Raw genomic sequence first — 11,185 nt, 5'->3', positions numbered from 1 at the left:
TGGGTTTTGAAAGAGGTGCGGGGTGATCCGGGGTCTGATCCTGCATCTGCTCCAGTAATAGAGGATCCCATTGAGATGAGGAGCAGCTGCTGAGCCTCTCAAAGGGCTTCTGTTAAAAGGAGGAGCTAGAGCCGGGGGATGCCAGGAAGGAGGTCTAAGAATAATTTAAAAGGACTTGACTTGCTGTTTAGAAATGGAAGATGTCAGGACTCCTAGTGACAAATCTGATGTGTGTCATTGGGGTCAATGTTTTGGTTTTTTTCAAATTCTTTGTCTCTTCAGCGATGTGGCTTTTGGTGGTGAAGCAGGTAACGTGTTACTGTCTGATCCTCTTCAGGTGCAGCCAGACCAGTCCCTGCTGCATCCGTTTATGCCAGGTTAGGTGGCTTGGGGGCGGCTGCTGGGGTGGTTGGAGCTCTGCAGGTGCTGTAACCCTGGCGAGGTTACGCGTTCTCTGGGGTGGGTTGAGCTTCTTGGAGACTTTGAAGCTGAAATCCGTTAACGGCAATGCTTGTGCTCTTTGTGGCCTCAGTTGTTTCCTCCAAAGCCCACATGGAAGCACGTGCTGGTCAGAGAGTTTCCATGCTTGCATCCAGACTTCAGCCTCCCTGGGACCTACGCCTTCACACTTGTGAATCTGCTGGCTGCATGTAACCCCAGTCCCCATCAAGCGTTGCAGGTCTGAAACCTGACTTTCTCAAGCAAGACACCCAGAACTCTTCATGCCTTTCTTTTTCAGTATGACATGAGAAAAAATAGGATTATTTAAATTGCAGCTCGAATTGGAATTTGTGGGCCCGCTGGTGCACATGGCATTTTGTGAACATGAGTGGGTAAGCGGTCTTAGTGAATTGGTTTGTGCACAGAGAGGGAGAAGATGGAATATGGTGGAAAAGTGAGTCGTGTCATCTGTTACAAGCTGGGCAGGCTCCTTCAGTGCACTCCTCGTTAAATGTGCAGGGGGTAAGGTGGGGCGAGTAGCTGCGCCGGAGTTACCTACCAGCTGCTTTTCTGAATAGTGTCGGAGTAGATTTCTTGGGAGCAGAAGGGGCAGCTGCCTGTCTGCCTTCCAGGCGCTACCTGATTATCAGTGGCAGTGTGGCACAGGAGAGGAACAACAGCGAGATGTGGAGGTGCAGGTCTTCGCCTGTAAACCCACACGGTCAATTTGGGAGTCTCAACAATAGCTTTGACAAGACCCACGTCTTGCACTTCATGTGTTTCACATGAACCCTCTGTGACACCAAAGCCTTAGTGAGTCTCTCTCCACCAGAATTCAGATAAATTCACCAGTTTTCCCACCCCAGAATTAAGTGGTGCCTTTTAGCTTTTCAGGAAGCTACTGCTGGCTGAGCTGACTTTTTTTTTGAAGTCCAGTTGCTTTTGCTGTGTGGATCCTGCTGGAGAGGCTAAGTGAGCAGACTGCCAAATATCTTTATTTGGTATCTGAATTAAACCCCTGCCTGGTCCATATTATAGAGGCAGATGAGTGGGGCTCTGTTCATAAGCAATACTGTCTGAGTGTATGTTTAGCAAAATGAAAATGTTTCTTTAGGAAGAACAATGTCTGCTTACCACTTGAAAGCGCTGTGGGATTGCTGCCTACGTGGTAGCGATACAGCAGAGCTGTTCACATCTTCCTCTGCTTCTCTCCTTGCTGCAGGCATCACGTAAAGAGTGTGTGTGTGGGGGGGTTGCATCCCCCTCAGTCTTACTAGTTGAATATCTTCAGTGCTTCAGGCCTCACTGTGTTTGCTTTGGCAGTTGGTATCGGATGGGTTTTGTGTCCCGAGGGGTGGGTATAAAGGCTCTCCTTGCTGGAATAGCGGTCCAGATGTTTGTGGTGTCTCCTCTTGAGTTTTCTTTCATGCTGCTGAACACCTGTAGCTTTTCAGAGGGTGCTTAAGCAAATGAACAAGGGACACATGGGTTCATAATGTTTATATCCTATACCCAACTTGAAAGTGAAAAATTCCATCCTGGAGAAGGGGTACCTCAGCAGAAGTAGCAGCTTGGTAGGTATTAACTGTGAAAGAGAAACAGAAACCCTCCAGTGGGGCTGCAGAGTGCTGTCACGGGAAAGTTGTGCTGTGCACTGTGCGAACAGCCACTTTGACAAGCCTTGCGTTCTCAAATTTTGGGATTCACTATTACATAATTCTGCCTTTGCCTTTAGGGTAAGCAGGCTGATAGAATTAAAGGGTTAAGCACAGGTGGGGAGCTGTAATGGGGAAAAATGGTCACGTAGGGGCTGGCTGAGGGATGGGAACATCTTGAAGATGCCCTGCTGCTGCTGCACTGGCTGGGAAGACTCCTGCCTCTGGCCTGGGGAGTCAGGTCAGTCTTTGTGCAAAGCACAGCTGAATACAATATGTGGCTCAGGTTTGGAGGCAGAGCATTGCAGGTGGCTTTGTTTAAAGTAGAACGAGTTTCTCACACAGTAATTGGGGCCCATTCATGGTGTTGCAGTGCTCGGCTGATACGGATCATACCTTCAATCTAAACTTGCTGCTCCCAGTTTGTTAGCCTCTGGATACGGGTGTGGGAAAGGGGAAACAAAGGACACATCTATAACTAATCTTGACTTGTGTTGACATTCTGTGGGTGAAACAAGTTTTTCCCTGCTTTAAAACGCTGGAGATGACATTTGAAAACAAATTTGCAGGGGGAAGGGACTGTGCAATCAGTTTGATCTGTCCCTGCTATAGCAGAATGCTCCAGAGGAACTGGGAAGCTTTGGGGTCATTTACCCTGGATGGATTTTTATTTGTGAATCTTTCTTTCAGCTGGGGCTTATCTAACACAATTGCACGGACCACAGGAAAGTTTTCAACGCTTGTTGGGTGAGTAGAGAACTGAAGGAACCTAGACACCTATCTGTGCAGAGAAGCAGCAGTTCCAGGTGTGGTAAATGCTTTACTGTCTGGCTGCACGGTGCAAAAGAACACCCAAGTACTTGGCCTAACCCTGGGAGAGAAATAATGTCGAGCACCAAAGTGCAAGGAGTTCTCTTTATGCAAAGCTCGGGTGTTGAAATACTGCGTAAATGGCAGCGCTGACTGCACCGAGCGGATCTTGGCACTTCCCTCGTGGCTCCTGCAGTTTAAGATGACAATACTGATTTAGTGGGATTCGCAGTTGTACAAGAAGGATATCCAAGAAAGACCAATAGCGTTGAGCCTGTGAAAATATTCCCTCTTGGAATTTATATTAAACAGGCCTTTTTGCATTAAAAATGAAGCTTGTGGTGCTGCCATTCAAACCACCTGATAATGCAGGGTTGACTGCACAGGAAATGAGGAAAATATCAAGAGGGTTGTGTGGTTGGCCCATTCTTTTGAAAATAATGGGAGATAATTGTTTCCATGCTTGCCTGGAACCTGCTCCATGACTCTGGGCAAGCTGCTTCTCCCCCTTGTGCCTCAGTTTCTCATCATTTGTGTGCCATCCTTTCAGGCTGGAAGCGTTCGAGATAATTGTTTCCATGCTTGCCTGGAACCTGCTGCATGACTCTGGGCAAGCTGCTTCTCTTCCTTGTGCCTCAGTTTCTCATCATTTGTGTGCCGTCCTTTCAGGCTGGAAGCGTTCAGGAGCAGGAATTGCAGAGTTTGTACCGTTCCTGGCCTGCTTGAGCCTGAGGCTGCTGCATGCGACTGCTGTGTGCATGGTGCTGCTGTGCTTACGCTGTCCGGGCGAGCTGGAACGCTGAGCTAATTCTAGCTTTGCTATCCCGCTTCCCAGTTAGGAAAGGCCCCAGGAAGGTAATGAGAAGGTATATGGGATGTGATTGATTTGTTTGGAGTTTTTTTTTTGTTTGTTTTCCTTGCTGAAAAGTTGTTTTGGTAGCTTCATGTTGGGCCCTCCAGGCCGTAAGATGACTGAGTGTGGGAGGAGGGCTTGTCATGAAGCGTTGATGTGATTTATGTAGTTATAGGTGTATATAAAGGACAGGAAAACTTTTTCCTTGTTTTCCATCTTGTTTGTAACTGTAGAAATATCAAGGATATCTCACTCTGGTTTCGTTGTACTTTATCTGTACAGGAAGACTTCCAAGGGCTTGAGAATCAAAGGTGTCTCATCTTGAGCGAGAGCCCTGCCTTTTGCAGTGATCTTGATTCCTAGATGCTTATCGGGAGCTGATTTATGTAGGGTTAACAAAAAAGGGGAAAACCCCAAACCCACAGCTCTGTCTTCATTGCTTGGGTTTCACTCTTCTGATAGGGGTGCCATGGATGATCCTGGAAGCTCCTTAGTCATCTGTATTTGCCAGGATCAGAGTGAACAAGTCCTAAAGATCTAACGTTTGAACAAGTTTTTGCTTGTTTCTACATTGCTCTTATTGTTCATGGGAGGCTGCCTGCCCATCTGGTTTTTTCCTAGTTCTTACTTAAATTTCAGAGACTAAAGCCAGTCCAAGAGCACTCCCAGCCTGGATCAGCGGGTAAGAGATGGGCTTGCTTGAAGATCCCACCACAGTGGTGCCTTGCATCAGACTAGATTTGGGAAACATGCACTTCAACCAAAGACTTTGAGGATGTTGAAATTCTTCAGATTGTTTTATCATTTGAAAAACAAACTTTGCAAGAATTAAGTTAAAGGTGAAGAGTTCAGTGTTCTTCCTCCACCAGCGGGGTGTTCAGTTTCAGGCCCTGAGCTGTGCTGGAAAGAGTTGGTGTTTAACAATGTCTGTGTCCAAAAAAAAAAAAAAAGCAAAGGCAGCTTGAACTGCTAGTGTCCCCGATTCATTTCCTTTGCTGGTATCTGCAGATGCTGTGTCCCTTGGGCAGCGCTCTCCAGCTGTACTCGTAGCGCAGCTTGTAACCAGGGAGGGATTACAAAGCCTGGGATTTCTTCCCTTGTGCTCCCAGGCCAGTTGTGAAGCCCTTGGGGCTGGTTCAGTGAAGCCTGTGGGGCAAGTCATTGCTGGGCTGTATCCGATGGGAGTCCAGCTCCCCAGCTGGGTGTAGGATCCTCTTTGCCCTTGGTTTTTTGCTTTCCTGATGCTCCCCCCTCGGTGGGTTGCTTCTTTCTGCGTCGGTCAAGCACGAAGCAGAGGAAGGTCCTTGTGGGGTTCCTAGAGGGCTGTGCTTTGGGAACAGCAGGTACTTTTTTGGGTGTCATGGGCTGTGTGCCTACAGTTTGAGCAAGAGTCATGAGGGGCAGCATGGCTTAACCACAGCTTCTGCCTCTTCACCGGAAGGTGCAATGGATTTCAGTGCTCTGAGGGTTTTGCATTTCTCTTAATGTTTGCTGAAATGAGCAGAGAGCTGTGAAATCCCATCCTGGCATGGGTGTGAATTTCCCTTCAGTTGTAAATCTTCTTTAAAGGCAAAGGGATTATAATTTTAAAATACTGAGATGTAGAATACTTGCTTTGCAGAGGCTTGAGGTGAAAAGACTTGGTGCCAGAAGTTACTGCTGTGGACACGTTAACTCTTTTTGCAGGAGCGGCTGAGGGTTGTGTGTATCATTTCCTTTTAATCTGCCCATAAATTCCAGGTTCCTTCTCCTCTTTGAAGCTCCTTAATGCTTAAATTGTTCTTTTTCTCTACCCATACATACCAATTGCACCGGTTGTCTTACTGCAGTCTTCTTCCCTATTGCATCGCTACTGAACATAACTTCCCTTTTTTGCTTCTGGGAATAAAGTGAGACCTCTCTTTTCCTAGGAAATGCTGACTGTTGGGAATGCTGCCTGCCTTGTACTGGGGAGCCTCCCTGCATCCCAGCTGGGCTTTGTTTTCTGGTGGGGTTTTTGTGGCGACCCCTCAGATGCTGTGGATTTACAGCCTCACTTGTCCTCTGGAACCTTGAGTAAGCGTGCTCCAGCTTCTCTGGGGCTCCTGCTCCGCTTCTGGTTAAAGCCTGAGATCTTCCCCTGGTCTCCTCCCCTTCAGACCTGTCTGTAGCTGTCTTTGTGGAGAGGACACTCTTCCTTCTGTGAGCTTTCATCCTAGCACCTCTCTAGCTCTTGATCTTGCCTCCACTCCTGTCTTGGTAGCTAGCTCTGACCGTGAGAATTGTCGTTAAATGCTTCTATTTTCTAGCACTTTTGCAGATTTCTGTAGTGTTCCAAGCACGGGATTTTAAAGTTCATTAAGAACAAGCAGAACTGCCTGTTCATCTCCTCTTGGGCTTTCCGGGGTTCCCAGGGCAAACGCACTTACTCCTTGCATAATGCTGCGTTGCTTTCAGATTGTGGGATAGATTGAGGTCCTCGCCGGGAGCGCTTTTGCAGAAGCAAGCAGGCGATAGCAGCGCTCTGGTGTGCCACGAGGAAGGGCTGGCCTGACTGCGATGGCTGCCAGCACGGTTTCTTAAATCTTCACGTTTCTTCGGAATGTGGAGGGAGTGCAGTAGAGCACCGTGCTGGGAAAAGGCAATTCCTTCCCTGCGACGAGTTTTAGTCTTTGCCGTGTTAAAGATTGGGACTGTTCGGAAACGACTGATCCTGTTGCGTTTCCTCAGTGCAGCAGTCAGGACACACAATTTCCTTTACCTGTTCCACCTGGAAAGAAACTAATTAAATAAAAACGGAGGATATAATTCTGAAGCTTGCTTGCTGCTGGGAATTTTTTGTCCTATTTGGCAACAACCTGCCAGGTAACTTAATTCACCATGATGAAACAGCAGAGAAGTGGAAGTGAGATTCAAACGGTTATCATGTTGAAGCTTCAGTTTTGATCTTTATTTCACTAACGCTTCCACTGCTGCTCACTGCGCTGGGAATGCCCTGTTAAAGTGGGTGTGGGCCTCAGAGGAGAACTTTTTCTGATCAGGTACCATCTTGCACAGTGGGGCTAGGTGAAGTGCGATTCCCTGGCGTGGTTTGTGGATCGCTGCTGTTAACATCCGCGAGAAGCCCTGCGCGTGGCTCTTGTCCAGTTGCGTCTTGAAACGAGAAGGGAAGACGCTGGATTTCTTGCTGTGTACCAGCCTTACCTGCGCTGTCGGATCAGAGCCAGCGACCTCGGGGTGATGCTGTGGCCAAGACCTGCTCTACACCAAAACTGTTGGCTACAGCTGTAACTGGGTCCTTACGATGAACACAAGGCGCTCTCCCTGCTCTGGCGTGGTAGGATAGCGCATTTCCTTTGTGCTGTAGGAGCTCCTGCCCTGCTAACCACCACAGCACGGCCAGCGTGGTCCCTTCTGCGTGTGCCACCTGAACTGCGTCAGAGTTGTGCAAAAAACCCCCAGTTCAGTCTAGAGATCTCGCAGCTCGATTGCCTAGGAAGATGTTGCAGAGCAAGGAAGTGGTGCTGGGGTGCAGAGGGGACACTGCACATCCAGCAGCGTGGTTTGGTGTGAATACTTTGTCTAAAACGTGTTTCTGTGTCACAGGGTCCTGCTGTGGTTTGACAGGCCCATGAGAAACTCAACTTGAGCATTTATGTTATCTTGCTGCCCCCACCCCTAATTCAGGAGCATCATCTGAATAAGATGTGTTGTGAAGAGCATTAAAATGTGTGGATGGGGGAAGCTGATACAGAACTTAAATAATTAGCAGTAATTTGTGTGGCATTGGGGTGGGAGATGTTTGCATAAGTTATTGACAGAGTTGTGTAGGTTCCATCTCAGCTAAACTCTCCCTGAGATGTTCTCTCCTGAAAGCTTACAGCTCTGGCTTATAAACATGTACAATAGACAACATAAATAAACAGAAAATTGTACCCAAAGCCAGTAGGTAGGCAGGGAAAGCCTCCCTGCCTAGTGAAGCTTCAGGCAGCCCCTCCTCCCATGCCTGAGAGCTGATCACATTTAAACATGGGCTGTTATGCTATGCTTCATCGCTTTAAGACAGGCCTTTGCAGGGGCATATTCCAAAAATGTCAGGGGCCAAACAGTATGTCCCTAACTTTCTAAACATTCTTCTGGCGTTAAAGGGTCAGTTTCTCCAGGGTGAAATCTGGAGGGGGAAGTAAGAAAACTTTACAACTCTAAAGAAAATAGCAATGGGAACTTTATTTTTGCTTGTCATCGTTTTTTGATTCAGCCGTAAGTATTCTTTATTAAAAAGTGACCCTGGAAGTTTTTAGAAGTTTACTGAAACCTTTTAGTTTCTCTTCTTAGATGCAGAGGTTGGCTGGCCTGGAGAGATGTTTAGGGAGCTCTGAGCTCAGCCATGTTGGTGTGGTGGGGATGCTGCACATCTAGGACTCCGGTACTGAAGACTTTCTACTTTTAAACATCTGCAGGGCACCGCTCTCCAGCCCTGTGGCTGCACAAAAGCCTCACGCAGCAACTGGAGGCAGCCAAATGGCTCCTGGAGATAGGGTGACGGTTCTGTTATCTGCAGCAGCTTTACTGTCACACGGAAAGTAAAAGCACCACAACCTGATGCTTCTCAGCTGTGGAGCTGGCTTGGACCCGCTCCAGCGCTCGTGGCCAGGTGGCAGCTGTGCAGGCTCGGTGCGGAGGGATGATAATAGCGCCGAGCTGTAAACAGGACGCTCCACCCTGCCGCGGCTCCTCTCCCTCCCGCACCCTCCGCCTCGGGCCCGGCACGCTGCGCTGTGCACGCAGCCTTTGCACCGTGAGGACGCTCCACCCTGCCGGGCAGCACCCCCTGCCCGGCAGCACCCCCTGCCCTCTCCCCTTTGGGCTTCTCGGTGCTGCTTAAAAACTGAATGGCTCGGTAGCAGAATTGTGCGGCGTGAGCAGGCGGGACAGTTCTTGCTGCTCATACACTAACAGCTTCAGGTCTCTGTTAGCCATCGCACACGACGCAGTCGTCACCATAGGAGGCGGCGTCTCCTCTGCTCTCGAGGTCCTTTCAGGCTGGTTTTGACTGCGTTGCCCTGTCAAAGGTTTGGGGCGCAAAGGGGACCCCAGTCACTCTGGATGCCGTGGTTGTATCCAGCGGAGCCTCCGGGAGGGCTTTGTGGGGGACGCGCGCTGTCAGGGCGGCGTGGGAGAGGGGCTGCCCTCTTGCAGCAGCGTTGGGTTCTCCTGCCAGCAGCCTGGCTGGGGAGAGCAGCACGAGAGGAAGAGGCAGCTGAAGTCATACGTAATGGAGCTGCAGGGAACATAGCCTGTGGGGGCAAGGAGGCGCTGAAGAGGAAGCTGCAAGTACTAATGAGTTTCTAAATTAGAATTAGTGGTAGCTGCCTTACTGTTAACTGTTGGGAGCAGGGAGTGTGCCGTGAAATGCCAGCTGGACCCAGCACAATAAGCCTTTAATCTGGTGTGGACCTTACGAGGTGTGGCTGTCATGCAAGGACTAACGCTGCTCTCGCCCGGCTTTTTGTTCCTACCCTTCTCTCACCTCAACCCTGAATTCCAGTGCTCAAATGGTATTTTAGCTGATAAAAAGATGTATTTTACAGCCCATGTCCCTAGGACAGTCTCAGCGGTGAGTCTGCAGTGGGTGCCACACACAACGCAGTGCTTAAGTTTTAACTCTGGTTTTAGCGTGGTTAACTCGCTACCTGCCTGCCATGCCCTCATTTTGGGGAGGAAGGAGGGAATGTACACAAAGCACCTGGAGCAGAGAGCTGTGCATGGCCTTAATATCTTGCCAGGAGGCCACAGGGCTGGTTCTAGTGTGCGTGGTAATTGGCATGTCTAATCAAAACTAAATGCAGACAAACTTTCCTGCTGGCTTGAACTTGCCTCTTTCTTGCTACCTATTTTGTTTCGGCCATAACACCTCTTCCTCAGCTGCGTGGGTGACAGCAGGGCTGCAGGAGAGGGCGGCTGTGCCGCCTGCCTGTGGGCCGTGTTGAGCACACGTAGGTTGGAGCTGCCCAGGACACGACGGAGGAGGCGAGCGGAGCGCGTGCTCTGCGCCTCCCCTCGCTGTAGCCTGCCGAGGGGCGCCGGGCCCCCCAGCCTTGCGCCGGGGCTGCGCGTCCTCGCTGCCACACAAACTTGGGCTAGTCGTAGTTACAAAGCTTTTCTGATAACCATGTTTCTGGCTACCGTTTTGAGAGTAACGTCCGAACAGGCGGTGCGGCAAGCCCGTGGAAGCTGGGCAGAGCCAGAGCTCCTGGATCTGAGCTCGGGCCCTGCTGGCGGTGGGTTATGAGTGGGCAGGTTGCACCTCCCCTTCTGGTCTGGGCGGAACGAATCCCCGCACCTACTGAGGGCACCAAGCGCTCGTGTAGTCCCGCTGGAGGATCCGAAACTTTGCAGACTTTCTCTTGTCCTCCTTGAAACTGGAAGTGAGTAGTAGCACGCTTCCTTGGGGGAAACTGAGGCACAGGGGCTCCCTTCTGCTGTGGGGTCTTACCATGGGTAGGAGCCTGGGTTCTCTGCCGAAGCATCGTGCTCCAGCGAGTAAGAAGTGTGGCCTCATAGGCAGCGTGGTGGGGCTTTTTCTACGGTGCTCATGCAAAAGCAACGTGGACACGCCGAATGTTCCACTTGGTTGTGCAGCAGCTCCCTCGGCTCGGGCCGGAATGTCTCATCAATGGCTTCAAGCAGCCACTTAAGGGCTGCAATAAAATCTCTGCTTCTAGAGAAGCAATCTCTTTGCGATAGGCGTGAGCGCGGCGCCCTGCGGCAGAGCGGAGGAGTGAGTAGGAGGGCAGACTGGGCGGTCCGGCCACCGGCCCTCCCGGAGCGGCGTTTCTGTTGCTGCTTGTTTTCGATAGCTGACTTTGAGCAGCAAAACTGCCCGCGCTGGGGCTGGGCAGTGGCATGGCCTTGGCAGGGGTGAGCTGCCGCCGTGCGGAGCGGGAAGCAGTGGGACTCTGGCTTCCAAAAAGTAAATGGACTTCTCCAGGCTGTATGTGCTGGTTCCCTTCCTGTGATCTTCGCAACGGACGTGGGCTTGTTAATTGTGGTAAATGTTGTTGAATCTTGGCTTTGGGAGTTTTAATTGTCTTTTCTTCTCCCCTTGTGCAGCCAGCGTTCCCTGTGCTGCTGAGAAGCCCTGCCGCCCCTGGCAGCCCCGCGTGCGGCGCACCTCCTCGCTGGACACCATCGTGGGCTCATACCTGCTGGGACAGTGGCCACGGGACGCTGAAGGAGCTGCCACTTCGTGCATGAATGACAAAGCTACCCAGGTATAAATGCCTGCAGACTGCCCGTGGATTCTGTGGGCTAGGAGAGGGTTGCAGAACTGAAACGAGCTGTGTGCGCTGGGGGGGAACAGGGAAGGCATTCAGTTCCCATCTGTCCAGCTGCAACTTTCTAGGAAGGCTTCGCCCCCCCCCCCCCACCACCCTGCTACTCTCGC

At 50.5% G+C, this 11,185-nt stretch overlaps 1 protein-coding gene and 1 long non-coding RNA gene across 8 annotated transcripts in view; both read left to right on the top strand.

The window, feature by feature from the left end:
* LOC118452846 overlaps positions 1-8,536 on the top strand; it is a 21,466-nt gene extending 12,930 nt beyond the window's left edge. For 4 of the 7 annotated variants that reach the window (XR_004842711.1, XR_004842706.1, XR_004842705.1 and 1 more), the window contains 2 exons: positions 2,787-2,843; positions 3,576-8,536. This is a non-coding gene — a long non-coding RNA (uncharacterized LOC118452846). Of the gene's footprint in view, positions 1-2,786; positions 3,457-3,575 lie in introns of those variants that run through there. The other 3 variants (XR_004842710.1, XR_004842708.1, XR_004842709.1) reach the window with 3 other exon arrangements.
* A 2,179-nt stretch (positions 8,537-10,715) lies between these two features.
* Positions 10,716-11,185, top strand: part of SLC35B1 (solute carrier family 35 member B1) — a 14,184-nt gene continuing 13,714 nt past the window's right edge. The window contains exon 1 of the mRNA XM_035899911.1: positions 10,716-10,732. Coding sequence (XP_035755804.1) covers positions 10,716-10,732 — 17 coding nt within the window. The remainder of the gene's footprint in view (positions 10,733-11,185) is intronic.

This window comes from Egretta garzetta, unplaced genomic scaffold, assembly GCF_000687185.1.
Source record: "Egretta garzetta isolate BGI_Z169 unplaced genomic scaffold, ASM68718v1 scaffold498, whole genome shotgun sequence".
In the NCBI taxonomy this organism is placed as follows: Eukaryota; Metazoa; Chordata; class Aves; order Pelecaniformes; family Ardeidae; genus Egretta; species Egretta garzetta.
This window is presented reverse-complemented; position numbering and strand designations above follow the sequence as displayed.